This window comes from Telopea speciosissima, chromosome 2 (genome assembly GCF_018873765.1).
Source record: "Telopea speciosissima isolate NSW1024214 ecotype Mountain lineage chromosome 2, Tspe_v1, whole genome shotgun sequence".
Taxonomy (NCBI): Eukaryota; Viridiplantae; Streptophyta; class Magnoliopsida; order Proteales; family Proteaceae; genus Telopea; species Telopea speciosissima.
In genome coordinates, this window is record NC_057917.1 from 77,478,740 (window position 1) to 77,499,531 (window position 20,792).

Consider the following 20,792-nt stretch of genomic DNA (forward strand, 5'->3'; position numbering starts at 1 on the left):
CAAATGCTTTTGCGGTTGACTCTGTAATCTTGAAGTACTGTAACCTGAGTGTTTACAAGAAATATTTTGCACAAACAGGTTCAGAATTCCAGCTGATGGTGTCTCACATTGAAGATTTGTTAAGTCACTGGATGACAGTGGACTTCCTGTCTTGCACCTGCGGCCCTATACAGGTGATTGGGTTCCCGTGTTATTATTAAATTCACACCCCCCTCCCTTATTGTACAGGGTCGAAAATACCTTTCACCATGTTATTCCAATGGGTTATATGCCCCCCTTAGATGTGGAGATTTCTTCTTCACCATGGTGTATAGAGACTGAATCCTATGAGATATTTGTATGGATAATGTACAAAACATTAATACCCATTAAATCAGATCATTATCAGGCTGTGTAGGGGCAATTATGATTTGATCTGTTTAGTTATTTGATATCTGCAATCAGATTGGATCAGATCATAGATAAGCTTATATTAACAGGGCTATTTATGTATGGTTACTTGCCATGTGGTATACTTAATTCTGCATGAGTTGAGTTGTTTCATGCTTTATACGATCCTACACATTTATTATTGTCCTAATATCAGTTAAAAGTAAAGTATATTAAGCTGTTGAAGGATGGGGATCGTGTTCGTTCCTTGAGGAACCAGGCATCCTCGTCAGCCGATTTGGTCTCAGTATATTGCAATGAAATCTCTTGATGAGGGTTTACCATCTAAGCCATCTTCTTTGTCACAGCGGCATGTCCCAAGATGCCTATCACTGATTCTCAAGTAACAAAGGATCTGATGTTCACTCCCCTTCAACATCTATTTTTGGTTCTTCATTGGCGGTTTAACCATATTGAGGAAGGGTTTCTCTCCTCTGGACCTACAGTGTTATTTGGGTAACATTGTTGTGTGGCCTTACCCTCCCATTGTTGCTCTGAAGGACCATTCGGTTTCACTCTGGCTTACCAAGAGTTCGTCGGAGTTTTAAGAACTGCCGATCTGGGTTCATATTCTAAATATACTAGAAATTTGTTTTACTGAACAAGAATTCTTGCATTGAAATTGTATTATTAAATTTTTTTGTAAGTTTAAAGTTATCTTTAAGGCACTGATACTAATATGATCTAAGCGATAGAATGGGCGTGAGAATCTTCACTTGCATGGATCGATCCAAGTCTGCTATGTGCCAAGTAGATATTGATACCAAAATGCATAGTTACATTTATTTAGGGCTCTAAACCGATTGGATTTGGCTCGGATAGTGCTATATCTGCATCCGTATCCGATTAGCTATCGGATGGATTCGGATAGTGTTAAACGGATACGGGTTGGATATTTTATCCATTTACATGTAAATATAGTTTTTTAGATAGCTATAACCTATCCGTATCCGCATCCGTTTAGTTTTCGGACGGATTCGGATAGTACTAAACAAATACGGAGACGGATTTCGGCTATTCATTTACACCCTTCCATTTATTACATTATGTGGAAGTATGTAACATAAGTGGGACCCACAAACAAAAACCAACTAGCATGGAGAGGTTTGGTGTAGAAAGATTGGGTACAATTGCGTCTCATCTTGGTGATCCAAGTTCTTAGAATGTCAATGGGCTGACCATGGAATTGGAACTGGATCTGGATTGATCCATTCCAAATAGGATAAGGAAATTTTATTTTATTTTATTTTGTTTTTTTTTTTTTTTTTTTTGGGGGGGGGGGTTGGTTTTCTGTCCTGCCTATCTTTCCAATGAGACTTTAATCACCTTCTACAAGAGAATCTACCACTATGAGCCACCGATCAACCGAGCTAACCGTTGTTTGCGAAATTTGATGATTGATTAGGTCTAATTTAGTGGATTTCTACTTCAATAGTTTTTGTTCATTTCTCCTGAGATCGATAACTCCCTTGTCGCCCTGATCCCAAAACAACAAAATGCTTTCTCCTGAGATCAATAACTCCCTTATCGCCCTGATCCCAAAACAACAAAATGCTTTTCGAATTGATCACTTTAGGCCTATTATCTAATGTAACATAGTGTATAAAATCATATCCAAAATTTTAGCAAATAAGTTTAAACTTTTTAATTAGATTTTTTTTTTTTTTTTTTTTTGGTTTGCTGCTAAGGATCAACAAAGAACTTTATTAATAACAATAATGAATGAAATACAAACAACCAAAACAACAGAAAACAAAAACAAACACCAAAATCAGATTACTAATCCACCTTCAGCATGGTCATCAGCAAAATAAGCAACCTGATACAAAGAAAGCAACTTCTTACCATGACATGTCATGGTAAGACAACTACCAAAAATGCTCAACCAAATCTTCTCTGGCTTCATAAAAAATGGTAGAAAATCACCATCACTTTCTACACTAGAGAGATAGAGAGAAGCCAGAAAACTCTCTCCGAAGATGATACCAGTAGGTGCCGGAGATGCGTTGGACAGCATGGTGGGATTGTCAATCATATGAGGAAATGAGTTCCTCTATTGTCCTCTTTAAATTATTGATGATGGAAGGCAGCCTATTCGGAGTGCTAGGGACTGCATAAGAAGGTCTCTTTAAAAGAATTAAGATTGCAAGATTAGCACCTTCAATCTCACACTTCTTTGATGATGAATTTAAACAACCAGAGTATTCTCCTACTTCTCCCTTGAGGCATATAGATTTTTTACAATTAAAACCAACAGATGATCATAAACTTAACTAAAAAGCTACAGAATATGTTTGCTTTATTATTAAACATTCAATTACTTCTAAAATCTTTTCGGATCTGTAATAATTAAACTAGTCTTTGAGTTTTTATTATTTTATTTTTTCTCACAAAAAATATACAAAATTTTGAACTCTCATGGTGGACCTGAATTTTTCGATGCTTTATTTTATCACTTGGCAAACTTTGTATAGGCTAAAACTTGACATGTGAGCAGGAGACCTTGGGTTGACTTGTTCATGAAGGCAGACCGGCAGAATTTCGGGTCAAGGCCTCATGCTAAACCTGTCCTTAGTCCTTACCCAACCCAACCCTAAACTACACGTGTGTACACAAGGCTATATACGTGTATTAATATTTTTTATATATATAAAGAAATAAGGGAGATGTTTCATTGAAATTAATATAATAAATATATGGGAAAAGGAATGCCATCCGGTCGTGCGCTGTGGCGTGTACCTGTGCCCAGACACAGCCGGGAACAAAATAACAATGGTTTGCGTACTCAGCACTTTTGAATTAGGAAAACTATCAAAATCAATAACAGGGAAAACTGGGCAGATTCGGGAAAATTTTAATAATTTGCAAGACATCTGATGCATCTCATATTCTCATGTGGTAGATCTGTTTTTTCAATGTGGTTGTCAACTTCCATGGAGTCTGACTGAGAAGTCAAATTTGTTGGGGCTTTTAGAGTTCCTTGTCTAGAAAGGAAAGAAAATAAAGCATTGTGGATGACCTTAGCAGCTACTAATTTTAGCCAAAAAAAATGACAAGTAAGCGAAAATAGCTGGACAAAATAAAATAGTAATATAAAAGGTTGTAGGGAGGAAAATCAAACTCAATGGCAAACCTGAAATATGAATTCCTAATTTGAGAAAACTGATAAAAAAAAACTAGCACAAAAAGTGAATTACATGTACAGTGTCAACCTGCAACAGACATGTTACTTTAAATAGTGTTTGTTTTCAAATGGGTTAGTCAACACTAAGACCTTTGCAAATAGGAAATGTACAAACAGTGACCATCTAAAAACTTTTAACCCGATTCTTGCATATTAATACTCAGACAAAGATTTTCCCTATTAAGTTTTTTTTTGTTTGTGGGGGTGGCGACAGGAGGGCTTACAAAGAGGACTTGGAAGATCCATGAATTGAACTGATGTTGCATTGACGCAAACAAATCCTTAAGCCCCAGCTTGAGCTTGAAAACGTGCTTCCTCATCTGCATTCCTCAAGAACTGATCCCATCCACTCCCTGGGCTTGTATCCAAGTAATCATAAGGAACTGCTGTCTTTAACCCTGGCCGAACTGCACATCTGCTCTCTATAATCCTAAACTCAATAAAATCCCCCTCTTGGCCAAAGCTGTGCTCCAATTCCTCCCAACTGAATAGCAGTGGCAAAGTGAATGCCCCCCAAGGATTAAAATCCATAAGCTTAACCCTCTGATCCCTCGTCACGTAAACATCAAATGTATAATTCTCCGATTCAAATCTTGGCTGCACATAATCACTAAAAAATTCAGAGATCAACACTTCAAGCTCATTTTTCTTCTCCTGAAGAACGGGATAGAAAACTGTGACCTCACGCTGGGAGATACCAATAAGTCGACTGTCCTGAACAAAGCAACGGAATTCCATCTCAGGGAGGAGAGATGGATACCACTTACGGAGTGCAAGAAAGAAGGTTGTGGGTCTTGAGGATATCTTATCAGAGCATGAATCATAAGCATGGCAAAGATCATGAAACAAAGATTCAGAAGATCGTAAAACAAGTGCAATCTCACTGAATGAAGTACAACGGAGTGTCCCTGACGTGGTAATCCAAGCAGAGTCCTTCGGTGCACTCCAATTCAGCTTAGGGAAGACAGCTCCACCAAGGGTCTTGATGGATTCTTTGATCTTCAACTCAAGTTCTGGGAAGCAAGGTGCAGGTGGGGGTTTTTCCGATTCATCTCCAGAGTCTTCTGATACTTCATAATCTTCCTCTTCTTCCGGATTGTGGATTCTCTGCGGCAGGGCATCATCACCAGAGACAGATTGAGGAAGGATGAAAGGTCCAGATTCCTCAAGCAGGTAACATACAAAGGACTCTGGAAGCTCATGAATTAAGGTTTTGATGGAGACAGATTTGAATTTTGGGTACCATTCATGGATCTGGCACCTATTAACTTCTGCTTGCTTCATATTCATAAGTGTTTTGTGCCACAAAGTGAAAGGTGTCTTCTTTTCCTCCTTGTTTGATGACCAAAAAGATTTCACTATTTCAGGTTTCTTGTTTCTTCTATCTTTGCCTACATCCATAGTATATCATAAGCATTTCTTGCAGAAAAAAATAACAGATCATTTGACAATTGAAGAAAAAGTGTAAATGTTACAAAGATAAAATTTGTTCCAACAAATCAATCAATTACAATAACATGAAAGCGCACATAGCTTGTGTTTGGAGGATCAATGAGAACTGACACGCACACTGCATTTGAATCATTATATGAGCTGACACACACAGTGCATTTGAATCATTCTATATACATTCAGATCTATGGAACAACTAACTCCACAGCAGGGAGGAACCCTGGTCACCATTTCTGTTAACCTTGAGACTATATGTCCCATCGAGACCATGGCAAGTGATATCATAGTGATGCAATTCAAAAGAACAAGGACAACAGAAAACCAGGCCATTGGAATGGGCCAAGAATGGATCAATATGTGCTCAATGGGTTATATGGACCATGTGCTTCAAATTTTTTTAGTTTTCTATTATAATGGGCTAATTTTATAAGCCCAAATATTAGAGATTTAGGTCCTATACGGGATCAAGTAGTTAGTTTCTCTAATGTCCTAGAATAATTTCCATTTTGAAGAGAGACTGATAGAGTTCAAGGAAGTTACTGTTCATATATGTTTACGTGGTACTGTTCACATGAACAGTTGTGTGGGCCCATTGGAGATATTTAAGGGAGGAACCAGGCCCAAACTAAGTTCAGTTGGTTCAGGCCAGACCCTACAGACTAAATATTCTAGCCCAAGTTTCAGTTAACTCCAGTCAAGATGGATGAAGAGTAATTAATGCATATGTGCTGAAAAAGAGATCAATTAATTCCAGTCGAAGACTTGGTCAAGAAGTTTCAAGAGCAATATATGCTGAAAAAGAAAAGCATTGATTAGTCAGTTGCAACTAGTATCTAAAGTAGTGAAGTCTTAAAATTGTAAATAATGTAGAGTTGGTTTGGTTTGGGTTGGTTAGTTCGATTAACTTATGAACTAGTCTTTTGGTTCAATCCTGGTTTAATTGTCTAGGTTCAATGAACCTGGAATCTTATTTGATCAGTCCAGTCAGCAGTTCAGGTCATGGAGTAGTCCTTAGCAGTTTATTTTCATCTTATTTTATTTTTATTTTATTGTAAGTAGTTGGCTGGATTAGGGACTTTATAAGTCCAGCCATATTTTAAGTTGTCTTAATTCAGTTTCATGGTCAGATTAGAACACCCACATAGACAGGTTAATTGGATATAGCTTCTTTCAGTTTAGGATTTTTATTCCTTTTGTTATTTAGTGTGCGAGGTAAGGAGTCCTCTTTTTTAGACTGCCCAAGAGAGAAGATTACCTTATCTGATTAGATTGTTATTAGGTGGTTGAGTAAAGATAGAACTCTTCCCATAAATAGCAGCTGGTCGATGGGAAGGAATAAAGGATAAGTTTTTGAGTCAATAAAGGACTGCCAACTCAGCCCATCGATTGGTATCAGCTTTAATTCTGTTTTCTTCTATTGTTGAGCATTATAAAATTAGTGTTAAAGGCTAGCAGCCTCCACAATGCGATTATGTTTTTTTTTTTTTTAAATGAGATTGTGATCTCCTCTCCCTCCCCTCTCCCTTCTCCTCTCTTTTTCTTCTAAGTTACTGTCATGGTACTATTCACAGGTACTGTTCACAACCCCGGAGGCTGGAGCAGCCCCTTATCTTCTCTCCCTCCTTCTATGATTCTCTCTCTTAAGCCCACCATAGCAGACCCTTCTTTTGATTTGCATCAGTAAAGCTAATTAATTGGTCAAAAAGTCTAGGAGGGAAGTCCCCATAAGAGTCTAGAACCCTCCTAACCACTCTATATATGGAGTTGCCTGTAAGCTAAATGGAACAACAGAATTTGAATGAAATCTTGGTTCTGGTTTTTGCCAATGGCTGTGAGAAACAGTTTAGGAGAGAGTACGATGTGAGGTGAGAGGCTTAGATGTGAGTGAGATAGACTATAATCTAATAATCTATCTCATCTTCTTCTCTAATTACAACCAATCGATACCCCTGTTTTTATTTACTGTTCACACTTCCCTATGATCCTATCTAATAAGGGTTCTGATTTGGTCATCAGCGCCAAACCGGGACACCATCATTTGGTATCAGAGCACATGGAAGGAAGTTCAAATAACCACAGTCCAGCACTCAAAATTCTTCAATTGCTTATCTCATGACTGTCTGAACGCATGACTGCTATCAAGAACAAGGTTGAAGCCAAATATGGGCACTTTGCTAAGTTCTGCCCCCAAAGCCCAAAGAATAATAAACACGAGCAGAAATATCATCTCATTAGGGAGATCATACAATGTGGTGACATTTGTATTGCCAAAATTTACATTGCAGAAAATCTATCAAATACCTTAACTAAAGGATGCAAAATGTATCTGATAGACATGGTGAGAACATGTGTATTAAATTAGTCAGACATTGGCTTTTTATGTACAAGTAGGAAAATTGTTGGATATATGTGTCCATCAAACCCAATTTAAAGTGTTTAAATTATATTAATTTGCGTTAACATTTTATGTGCAATTGGTTGTCCTAAAGTTACACTTTAAAGTGTTCACAACTGGGTATTCTGTTCATAGGATTGTCACATCGCATATTTTCCGGGGATGTGATTTCCAAATATAAATGTGAGTACTTATATTGTATGTGTATCAAACAAAATCATCTTAAAAGTATTGCATGAACTTCCATCAATTGCTTAAGCAACGATATTCTCTTCAATAGTAATTTTGGTCGACATGCCTAAGAAGTCATTACCATTGCAGTTAAACTTTTTACATTTTGGTGTACCAATGGTTGATGCCTACACTAGCTATATATCAATGCACAGGCTTCACAAAGTTTATCTGTTTTTGGAAGAAATACTCAACAAGGAATCCACTTCCCGAATAAGGTGAATACCTTGAAAGAATAATCTGACTATTATTGGACAACCGAGCTCGATGGCGATTTTGTAAATTGCTTACAAATACATTTATATATTATTAATTTATAATTAGTGGTTGTATTTGAAGTGTTATACAAAAGTTTTATGTCCAATATATGGTCGAGATTCTCTAAATAAGCTAGTCCGATGTACAAGGGTTTTTTATGGTGATTCTATCTATGCTCATATATCCATTAAATGCTAATGTTAAGTGGAGAGACTCAAATGTATCTACCACTTAAAAGGGTTTATAAGTTATATCCTTCCTAAGTTGTACTTATGAGTAAATAATTTCATTTACTTAGGACTGTACTCTTTAGTAAATAAATTACCTACTTGAATTAAGACTCATATAAAGCAAACAAGGTAGGATCACCCAATAGGATCCCACCACTTGACTTGGAGTATTCTATAAGGATACTGGTTCTTGTGAAGTTATAAAATAACAGCTATGGAAAGAGAGATGACAACCTCCACGGTTTTGACTCTCTCTCTCTCTCTCTCTCTCTCTCTCTTGTTAGGGTTTTGAACCCTAGAGAGTGTAGAGAGATCATTCACTGCGATTTTTCTTGTGCAATCATTGTTCGAGGAATACCTATGTCCTCCCCGTGTGCATCTTAAGTTCAAGTGTTCTATTCTTTTGAGATAATGCGCTTGAGGTACAAAGAGGTAACAAACTAAACCCTAGTTTGTGTTTTGTTTGAATACACTAACGCTTACGAGGAATGGTCTATGGTTGGAAATTTTTATTTGGCAATGCAATCACCAACAGTGTCTACTCTCTCCCCCTTTTAGCTGTTATTTTATAACTATTCAAGAACTAGCATCCCTGAAGCAAACTACAAGTCAAATGGTGAAATCTTGTTGGGTGATCCTACCTTGGTTGTCTTATGAGTCTAAATCAACTTGAGTAGATAGCATCATTTACTTAAGAGTACAACCCTTTTCAAAAATAGAGCTATTTACTCATAAGTGCAGAGCCTATGATGGATATAACTTAAATTCCCTTTAAGCGATAAAAATAGTTACATTTAAGTCCCTCTACTTAACAATATTAAATAATGAATTTATAGGCATGAATAGAATTACCGTAAAAAAAACCTAATTCATCGAAACAACTTATTCAGATAATCTCGACCCTAGTTTGGATATAAAACTTTTATAATATATTGTCAAATATAATTATTAAATAATTATAATATTTAAATACATTTGTAAACAGCTTACAAAACTGCCACTGAGCTCAGAATTTCGTCCAATCTTAGTTAAATTATTTTCTCAAGATATTCAACCCTATTCAGAAAGAGGATCTCATGTTGAGCATCTCTTCCATTCATTAATGATTGTGAATCCAATGCACCGATATATAGCCCATGAAGGCATAAACCTTTAGTACAACAAAGCACAAAGTCCAACTGCAATGGTAAGGACCCCTCAAAGTATGGAGATCAAAATAACTATCGAAGAGAAATCTTGTTGTTTAAACAATCAACGGAAGTCCATGCAAAATTCTCAATATGATCCAGTTCAATACATATAAAATATGAAAACTCACATTTATATATCGGAATCACATTTCAAAAATATACAATGTGACAACCCTATGAACGGAATGCCCAATTCTATCTTTAGTTCCGAACACTTTAAGGTATAACATTTGGACAACCAATCGCACACAAAATGATAACGCAAATTAATTTAATTTAAACACTTTCAATTGGGTTTGATGGACACATATATCCAATAGTTAAGATAGAATTGGTAAAATGACGTACAGTTAAATTCTGAACTTCTTGTTTGAGGGGGAGGGGGCAGGGTTTCAGAGAGTAATTCTGAACTGGTTAGGAGTTCTGGTAACTTAACCAGCTTATGTATAATAATCTTTTGCCGTAAGGAAGTTGGTTTGAACATAGTTTGCGGTCGAAAGAATCTAGGATGGTGACTGAATTAGGGAATCAGATGGTAAGGTAGGAGGGAAAGTAATAAGGACATTAGGGATGGGATTAAATGGGAGAATAACATATATAAATTGTAGCAAGGGTTACAGTTCTGGGGGGATTTTGGACACGACACATTATTAGAGTTACCAGGCGCAAGAGTTATAAAATGTAAATAATTGCAAAGGTATTAAAGAAGTAACAATATATAACGGATTCAGTTCACCGAACACTCATTAATAAAGAATGTAGCTGTATTGCAATAAATTTGGATGCAAACTAAGATGCAACATGGATCAAAAAATCTCCCAAAGAATATAACCAGAATGCTCATGAAATTATTACACCAACCATCAAACAAAAACAAACTAAAATCAAAACTTGGAACAAAATAATACTTTGAAGCATATCAGAAGCATAGGTGTACAACAATAACTCAGCCTTATCCCAACTAAATGGGGTCGGCTACATGGATCCTTGCCCTCCAATCAGAGCATATGTGTGAACTAGAGAAATTAGTGCCTCCAATGTCATGCACAGATAAGTAGAGAATTGAAATCTTCAGGTGTCATTAGTTTGGATTGAATTTCACCTAAGTTTATGGTCTTCAACACATGAACAATCCATGTTTATGATCCCATGCATCAAATAGCCAAAATCAAGCAAACCAAAAATTTCAACAATGAACAGAAATAATAAATCCTCCTTTAAGTTAGGTTCGAACAAGCTAAGTAGTAGATTCAGAGAAGATTCAAACAACCAATACAACAACAACAACATAGCCTTATCCCAACTAAATGGGGTCAGCTAACACGGATCCTTGCTCTTCAATCGATTCTATTGGAAATCATACAGGGTACGAGACCCAAGTTATGCATGTCTTTCCCCACCTCTTCACTTGAGGTTAATTTAGGACTAGCCCTAGCTCTTTTAGTTCCTTTAGCTGAATCAAATCACTCCTCCAAACTGGAGCATCCCAAGGCCTCCGTTGAACATGGCCATTCCATCTCAAGCGACTCTCTCGTAGCTTATCATGTATCGGAACTACTCCCAAAAACTCAGCTTCAATATGGTCATTCCTTACTTTATCCTTCCTAGTTTTACCACACATCCATCTCAACAGTCAACATCCTCATCTCCGCTACACTTAATTTATCTAAATTAGTTTATCTATATGCCGCTTCTTAACTGCCCAACATTCCGCTTCATACATCATAGCTGATTGTATGACCGTCCTATAAAATTTCACTTTAAGCTTTCAAGGGATACGATGATCACACAGCACTCCGTATGTACCTCTCCACTTCATCCATCCTATTTTAATTCTGTGGGCAACATCATCCTCTATATCGCTTTCTTTTATTTATGATAGAACCTAGATATCTAAAACAGTCACTCTGAGGAATCTCCCTCTCATCAATATTCACCACCTCGTCAACTGTCCTAGTGTGGCATGTACTCTGTCTTTGTCCTACGTATCTTAAGACCTTTTGATTCAAAGGTTGCTCTCCATAGTTCTAACTTGGTGTTAATCCCTGCTTTTGTCTCATCCACCAACACAATATCATCAGCAAAAAGCATACATAAGCGCAAACAAGTAAGGGCTTAAGACTGATCCTTGATGAAGCCCTCTTTTAATTGGGAACTCACTACCTTGAACCTTCACAATTCTTACGCTAGTCACCACACTGTCATACATATCGTTAATTATGTCCACATACTTACATGACACCGTTCTCTTCTCTAGTATATGCCAGATTAACTCTCTAGGGACTCTATCGTAAGCATTTTGTAGGTCAATAAAGACCATATGGAAGTCCTTTCCCTCTTTGTATCCTTCCATGAGTCTCCTAAGTAAGAAAATAGCTTCCATCGTTGATCTCCCTAGCATAAAGCCAAATTGATTCTCCGAAATAGTAGTTTCCTTCCTCAAGTGGGTTTTAATAACCCTCTCTCATACTTCATCATATGACTCATTAGCTTTATGCCTCTATAGTTATTGTAGCTCTGCATATCACCTTTATTTTTGTAAATCGGGGTCACAATGCTTCTCCATTCATTTGGCATTTTTTTTGTGTTCATAATCTTATTAAACAGCTTGGTTAGCCAAGATACACCACAGATTCCTAAGCTTGCCGAACCTTCTTGTAAGGAATAAATCTATTTGGCTGATAAAATGCCCACTTTTATAGGTAACTAAGTGTTCATGTCTCTTTTTAAAAAAGTTATTCACAATGGATAAATCATAAGCAACTGCAAAGTCAAGAATTGAAATCCCTATTCCTCTCTCCCACTCCATAGCTTCCATGGATGCCTTCATAGTCTCTACGATCTCTCCCAACATGACCAATCAAATCACCCCCTATAATAATATTTTCTTCTTGGCTAATACCTTGTACAAATACATCCATTTGTTCCCAAAAAAGTACCTTACTACTATCATCCAATCCTACTTGGGGTGCGTAAGCGCTAATTATAATGACAACCTCTTTCTCTAGCACAAGGCCACAAGCTTGATGGATATAATCCTATCTCCAAATCTTTTAACATCTACCACATCATTCTTGAGGTCTTTATCCACTACTAGGCCCACTCCACTTCTATTACTTTAATCTCTTGTATACTAAAGTTTAAAGTCATCAAATACCTTGGCATTTAACCCTTCCATCTAGTCTCTTGAATACAGGCAATATTAATCCTTCTTCTCCTCATAACATCTATCAATCCTCGACTCTTACATGTTAAGGAACCAATGTTCTAAGATGTCAAATGAATCCTACATTTTTTGACTAGTTTTTTTTTACAAAAAACTTGTTCAACACACGAGAACACTTGCCTACTTGTCACCGCATCCGGGCGTTGATGCAGCACGTCACATACAAGGAACGCCCTAGTATACGGCCGAGGAACGAGAGGACATAGAGAGGGTTTGGGGTGGGGTGAGTGATGGGTTAAAGAGTAGGTGGTGGATGTAGACTTAGTGAGGGAGTCGTGGATGGGGTTAGAGAATCGAAATAAAATGTAACTAAAGATAAATATCTGTAGAAGTTCGGATAAGAGTAGTACTCAACCGTTTGTTGAGGCCCTAATGATTCACACACAAATATCTCGCGGACGGAAACAAAACCTTAACAATTTGCAGACGAACTAACTTCGCATTCAGATACAACGACCATGAAATATCTCTCTTTATGTGATGATCAACGGGTTTCCAGAGAGAGATAGATGATTGATCTTCCTGATTTAGGCTCTCCTTGGTATGCTTTTTATTTTTTATTTTTTCCTATTTAACAAAAATCATTTGTGAAAACCAGTTTTGGTCAAAACATAAAAGTTGTTTGGTAACCACTACACAGAATAGATTGTAAACAAAGAAATATGTTTGGCATACCTATGTGCATAATAGTTTTTTAAAGTGGGTGGGTGGAGAGGTGCCACCTTTACCCATCTTCCTTCTCAAAGCATAAGGGGAGGAACAATAAGTTTGATGGGATGGTGTATCTGTACCAGGGAAAGGGTGGGGAAGGAGTATCGAAGTGGATATCAGCTTGGAAACTCAAGCCATGGAGAATTTGGAGAAAGATAAGGAGTTCCTCATGAAGCAGCAGTTCTAGTCTCTGTTTATTCTCGGCTCAAATGAGTATAATTTGTTATAGGTTGTGCTTGTGTGAAAGGTTCTTCTGGCTCTTCAGACTTCTAAAGTGTCTACTGCTCTGGAATGGTCTCCGTGACATCCGGGCCGATTGCGCACATCAACATCATCTTTTTCTTCCTCTATGGTGACCGAACCTCATGGCCTTCATCTCCTCCTACTCCAGTAATGGAAGCTCTGACCTAACCTATCTCCTTCCCCTGTTCGCTGTTAATGGCGATCGAGAGCCCCACCTCCTTACTCTCTTCTACTTTTCCTTCAAAAAAAATCCCTAGGTACGAGGTACTATCATATTCTATGAGATCTTCTTTCTTCTCTATTCCTCAACCTTGGCCACATCCCTATGCTCTCGATCACCATATCATCTTTTTCTTCTTTAAATTCATCTTCCTTCTCTCATCCACCCAATATCTAACCAAGCCCTGACCCACATCGTTTTTTAATCCCCAATATTAGGTGCATTTAACTCCTGAAGTCATGATTGTAGCATCCCCATGTCTGGATTGAGGATTATGTGAGGGGTGTCTCGAGTTCCTAATGGAAGCTAAAGCAACCCCCATGTCTCTTCTAGGTTAAATTGTCGTCTGTAGGGTATTTAATCGAGTTAGGATTTTAATCTAACCGTTTCTAGCCGACGATAAGGAGTTTGAAGGTTTTTATTTGATTCTTGATGAAACGAAAGATTGCTGATATAATCTTTGGAGATCAGATGCCAAACCTTAATCCTGAGAACCAGCAAAGCCGTTTGGGAAGACGATTACCTTGGGGTCTTAAACCTTTAATCCCGTTGCCTGACTGAGTTCTTCTTCCCCTCCTCTGATTTTTTCTTCTTTATTTCTTTTTGAAAAATAAGAAGGATCTATGGTTATGAGTTTAATTTCTAATTCAGATCTGGACTTTCTTCTTTGCTTCAATTTTTTTTCTTCATTTTTTCAGCAAACAAGAGATAAAACAAACTGAATCTGTTGCAGGAAAAATAAGAAGATTGGGGGGTGGGTAGAGTTGCAGGAAAAATAAGAAGAATGGGAAGTGGCGAATAGGGTCGCAGGAAGAAGAAGATGAGGGGGCGGGTGGAGTTGCAGGAAAAATAAGAAGAATGGAAAGTTATGATGGGGGAGGAGGAGAAGAAGAAGAAGAAGAAAAAGAAGAAATTGGGAGGAGGAGAGTCGATATTTCTAATTCAACAAGGAAATGACGTTATTACCCTCCGATTTTGGGACCTATGAGCACTTGCTCATTAAAGTCCCCGCATAATTAGTTGAAAGTGATTTTCAACCAAAAACCATAAACACCTTTCAATCTATTTTTTATTTATGATTTTTTTCAATCTTTTTTAAATAGAAATAGGCTCCATAAACGATACCAAACAAAACCAAAAACGTTTTTTGAGGCAAAAATCAAAAATAAAAACTATACCAAAGATGGCCTTAATCTTCAATTTGCAGATGAACTAACTTCGCATTCAGATACAACGACCATGAAATATCTCTCTTTATGTGATGATCAACGGGTTTCCAGAGAGAGATAGATGATTGATCTTCCTGATTTAATCTTGGCAAATATTCTCGGAGCTGTTCAAAATCGAGAGCTAGGGTTATTCTCTGATTCCCAGTAGGTTCTCGTTAGCCAGAAAGCCCTAGCGAATTGCAAAGAGATATGGCGCTAGAGCCTCAAACAAAAATATGCCTTAGCCAGACGGCCATAGAGAATTTCAGAGAGAGTCGGGGATGGGGGAGAGAGGGGAGAGGCCTTACGCGATAGTGTGGAAGAACAAGTGAAGCTCCTCCCCGAAGCGAAATACTCTTCTTATTTTTTTTTTCTTTTTCAAATGAACAATATTATGTCAAATTTGAAATTTGTCAGGGCATAAGTCCTCCTGACAGTCTAGATAGCTTATGCATCTAGCAGCTTCAGATTATTCTAAACCGGAAATAGTCGACAAGCAAATTTGACACCTCAAATCAACTATAAGTATTTTTTATATTTTAGGGTTTAGACCAAATTGGATAAGCAGTTGTAATCTTATTTTCTATAGAAGGTCTGCAACAGCACTGATCTACAAAAATCGAAAATCTGAATAAGGGTTGCCTACATAGCCCTACTAACTAATAAAATTCCAAGATTGCAATATAAGATAATGAACAGAATGCCAACTCACATGAGAAAAAAAGACTTACAGATGAAGACAGTGAAGAAAGACTCAGATGAACAGAGCAGTCGTTGCTGTTCCCAGTTCCCAACACTCAATGGCCGCTACAACCGGACACGGAGAAGAAGAAGAGGAACAGAGCAGTTGGAGCTGCAACCGCTTGTCCGCCTCAGCAGTCTACAATCACCCCCGCTGCAATTAATAGGATGGGGACAGGGGTATCTTGGCGGCCACCGTGAACGGAGAAGGAGAATAGGAAGGGACAGAGGGCATCTCTCCCGCCACCGTTGAGCTGTAGAATAGGAAAGGGCAAGGGTTTTTTTGGTTTCCATTTTTTTTTTTTTTAATAAGGCAAAAGTTTACATTAACTAACTTTTAAAGTAAAAAGTATTTCATTCTTCTACCAAAAAAAAGAGGGCTTTTGTCAAATGCCCCCTTGAAACTTTTCTAATCCTAAAGTCTTCTCTATTTTCAACAAATTGTAGTATTTTGGTCATGTCCTTTAATTTGGGACGCTAAACGCTAGCTTTAAGGTATGTAATGATCAAAATGCCCTTATGATAAAACCAACAAAAATTAAAAAATAAAATGACCAAATTGCCCTCATCTTCTCCAATTGATTTAGGGCTTGAAACTGAAAATCATACCCTAAAGGCCTAAACCATTTGGGGAGGATGAATCCTAAAATCAAACCCTATAAGCACCCATCAATCCAATCGTAATTTCTTCTGCAAATTGAAAAATCAAAGAGAGATGGGATTGAATCCAAACTGTACATCTATTTTCGAGTGATTTCATTGATTTCCAAATGCTTGCTGCAATTGTTTATGAGTTTCTGCAATCCAACCCTTTTTCCCTCTTCGTCTGCTTGTATATCTAATCTAATCTAATCCGTTATCATAGTTTGGTATTAAAAAATCTTATTTGCAACTTAAGGAATGAATCCAGTAAATTAAATTTCATGGTGCATTTCTTTAATCTCTACTGTTGACTTGACTTAGAGTCTTCACTCTCGAGTACTCTTTGTCTACCACTCCCAAATTGAAGGGGAAAAGATGCTGGAAGAAGAAAACGATTTGACTACTAATGATCTACTAGCAGGAAAATTGAATAAGCAGAGTAACAGAGCAGTTTTGCTCATCTTCCCCAAATAGTTTAGGAAATTAAAAACAGAAAAAATCCCTAAAATCATTCAAAAAACCATCTTCCCCAAATCCTTCGCAATCTTCTTTGCATTGATGGCAAACCCATTTCAGAATTTGAGCCTGTTAGGCTGTTAGCATTGTTTCTGTGGTGCATTAGTCAAATTTGTTCTGGGTTTAAGATTTAATTACTTTGTGGGTTTGTCTGTTGCAGGATTTTAGGGAAAGAATGAGTTTGCAGTGAAATAAGGGAAAGAAAGAACAATGAAAGCTACAAAGTTTAGGGTTCGATTTTCAGTAGAGATCAATAGCAGAACCAAAAGTCAAGGAATAAATACAACTTGGTCCAGTGGAAGAACAAGGAACCAGACCTGAAACTTGAGTTGGATTTTCCAATTTAGATAGTCTTTTAACTCCAGAATTTGCAACCAGAATCCCTTAGGGTAGGAATATATCTTCCAAATTCTAAGAAGGAAAGGATATTTAACTAACTATGTGGGGCTGTTTGTATCGCCCAGAAAACAGAGTAACAGTATAGTTTAAAGGAACTGAAATAAAAGAAGAAGATAGAACTAGGAGAGAGAGGAGGAAGGCAGCGTACATACGCCGTGAGGTAAAACTCAACTTTAAAATCTATTTTCCATTTCAATCTATCTCTCTCGTTCAATGGTTACTACATAGATAAAGGAAAAAGAACAATTAATTTTCCAAATCAAACTCTCAGATTTCCAAATCAAACATATTGTTTAGGGTTCGATTTTCAATAGAGATCAACCCTGGTAGTTTGGACAATCGTTTAAGGTTAGATTTTCTGTTTGAAACACTAAACCATTTGGGGAAGATGAGGGCAATTTGGTCACTTTATTTTTTAATTTTTGTTGGTTTTTGTCACAAGGGCATTTTGGTCATTACATATCCTAAAACTAACGTCCCAAATTAACGGACAGGACCAAAATATTATAATTTGTTGAAAATAGGGGGGAGTTTAGGATTAGAAAAGTTTCAAGGGGGTATTTGGACAAATGGGCATTTTCAGGGGGGCATTTGACAAAAACCCAAAAAAAGAGTATTATATCCGTATAATACGTAGTTATATGTGTATAATACAGTGCCAAGTAAAAAACGTGTTTTTTACCGGATTTGTGAATATATATGGTAAAAAATGTTTTTTTGAATAAAATGTTCGGATATGTGTATAATACACGAACTTACTAACTAATCTGGATTAGTAAGGTTGGTTCAACTTTGCTATCGCTGTCCTAGTTCGTCTCCAAACAAACCCCTATTTGATTCGTATTTGATAACCAAGTTTATTATTTGACTCGCCTTACAAAAATAACACAAGAGTCTAGGGGTGTCAATTGATTCGGATCCGGTTCTAAGATATGTGTAATACTATTAATAGGTTAGGGTTTAAAGCTTTTTAGGATTTCTAATTTCAAATTTCCCATTTGATTTGTTTACATATCATCCGGTTCCAACGGTTCCGGTGCTGCCAGGTCCTTAATGGGCTATCGGTTCTGGAACCGTTGGGAGACCCGAACCAGAACCAGTTCGGACCAATAGTATATCACTAGGACCAGATCCATCCCAATAAGCTATTGGGTGGTCCGGTTATGATTTCTGTCGATCCGGATCGGTTCCGATTTTCGATTCTGGTCCTAAATTGACACCCCTACAAGAGTCAAGTAAATTTCACCTTACCAAAAAAAAAAAAAAAAAAGAAAGAAAAAGAGTTTGCATCGATAATAGACTGATAAAAGAAATCGATAACGGACTAAAATCAATCGAAACGATAGCTATTGGTTTCAATTTGGTTTTTCTAGACAGAACACCATATGGGTTAGGTTTTGGTCTAACTGGATACAGGTAGGGGTGTCAACCGGTTGGGCCTAGTCGGGCCTCATGGTGCTAAAAGCCTGCACCATGACCACTCGTTTAAGTTTTAGGGTCGGGCTCGGTCGGGCTAGATCGGGTTTCGATCTATAATCGGGCCATAGCCGGGCTGTGGGCATGTTTAACTCTAAACGGGCCTTACTCGGGCTCTAAACGGTGTAGCCACAGAGAGCTAAAGAAAAAAACTCTAAAATGAGAAGCACCATTCAAGCTGTCCATTACGACCCATTTCATCTTGATCAAGTCAATTTTGAATATAATGGGCTTATTAAAATGGAGTGGCTAATGTGAAGGCTGGACATACAAATTACTCATTTTTATGTGCCTACTACAGGTGAGTAATTGTCGTATATACGTTTCTGTTGTAGCATAAGTATAGTAGTTGCAGGAGCAGCAATAGTTGTGCACATACCATGATGGTGTCAACTTCCATGTCCTTATTGGTAGACATGGAAGTGGCTCCTAGTTTGAATGTCTGGGTAGTATCAATTTGAAGGTTGTACCGTTGTACAACAAGTAGGAAGATGCTCTGCAGCAAGACGGACTGCCCTTCCACCCCCACCCCTACAAATTCAAGAAAGCCTCTTAGTATGTCTTCCTAATTAATACATTCAAATGTATCTTTGAGAAGAATATAATTCTTCCCCCCCACCCCCCCAACTACTTTCATCTTCTAATACACAAGTGCCTGCTCTATTGCTTGGATCATCTATTTTCAGATGTGCTTAAAGTGGAAAACATAACATCAATGGAAGATGGCAAAGCCCATGAGTGGATGATGACATAGATAGATCATAGTTAGTAAGTTCGGGAACGACATTAATATGGGAACGGGTATGTACGGCAGTTAAATGGACTATACGGTAATAATACTTTTCAAAAAATCTGATGCAATACTACGCTACGGTAATAATACGGTACATGTTTAATACATATATAAGCTATTCTGTAAAAATTTAGGAGCAAAAATACAGGCATATATTCACTATGCAACAGACATGTACACCTAATAAACACAATAATAGCATTTACTGATGTGCCTAACTATATAGTTTGATTGGTTAACAAACCTAGATTCATTTCATTCTTTATTGTAGGGTTTAGAATGACCAATCAAAAGGGATGATTGAAATGAATATTGCTTATATCCCTGTTAAAGCAATAGAGATGAGAGAGAGAGAGAGAGAGAGATGACAAATGGAAGGAAAGCTAAGGAGAGGTCCCGTGTGAAAGGAAGAAGGAAATGGCTAAATAGGTATGAGGTAAAGGGAGATAGATGGTTATTAACAAATCACCCAAAAACTAATAAAATTTACTACTTACAATTAAGAAGATCTTTTATAAAAATGAGGAGGAAAAAGAAAGAGGGTGAGGTGGGCAAACAACCCCCAAGTATGGAAAAGTGATGGTTGCCTGAAGAAACAGTTGGTCATGAACCACCGTTACCGTTGCTACAGAGACACCACCACCATCACTATCACCATCTTATTATTTTCATGTTATAAGCCTAGAAACACAGACATGAAACAGTTACTTTTTTTTTTCCCATCTCTTAATTTACTCTGTTAGATTTGAAAATTTGAAAAGGGATGTGGTGTGAATCACACCGTGTGATCATGAAATGTAGAAAATATTGTTATAACAAATAAAAATAAATAAATAAAATTCTCCTCCATCTATCAGACTACAATAGTTTTTTTATCAAGTCAGAAAACCAGTTACTACAAGTTTGAAAACAAAACAAAACAAAACAAATAGTCCTTTTCTTCTTCTGAAGCTTATAGAATAGAAGAGAAGAGCATAAATTAAATCTTAAATAACTAAATCAAAAGACAAAGGTTCTAAAACACGACGAGCTAATCAGGAAAATACCTTAAGGAATTGCCGCTGCAATCGCCGACTTGATGAACGCAAGAAGTACCGTTGCAATCGCCGACTTGACGAACGCAAGAAGTACCGCTGCAATCGCCGGTAGAATGCAAGAAGAAGAAGAAGAAGAAGAAACAAAGAGGAATGGAGAAGAGGAACTAACCGCTAGAGGTTCCTAGGTTTTTCATTGGAGAAGAGACGAGGT

The 20,792-nt window shown here is 37.3% G+C and overlaps 1 protein-coding gene and 1 long non-coding RNA gene across 2 annotated transcripts; one reads left to right on the plus strand and one right to left on the minus strand.

Annotated features, from left to right (window-relative positions):
* Positions 1 to 99: 99 nt before the first annotated feature.
* On the plus strand, positions 100 to 19,803 carry LOC122650118. The gene is made up of 3 exons (XR_006331381.1): positions 100 to 173; positions 14,177 to 14,183; positions 19,793 to 19,803. It is a non-coding gene; the product is annotated as an uncharacterized LOC122650118 (long non-coding RNA).
* LOC122650117 (cell division cycle protein 123 homolog) lies at positions 3,693 to 5,159 on the minus strand. Its single transcript, XM_043843430.1, has one exon. The coding sequence runs from the start codon at positions 5,012 to 5,014 to the stop codon at positions 3,896 to 3,898; it is 1,119 nt and encodes a 372-aa protein (XP_043699365.1). The 5' UTR covers positions 5,015 to 5,159; the 3' UTR covers positions 3,693 to 3,895.
* Positions 19,804 to 20,792: the final 989 nt, after the last annotated feature.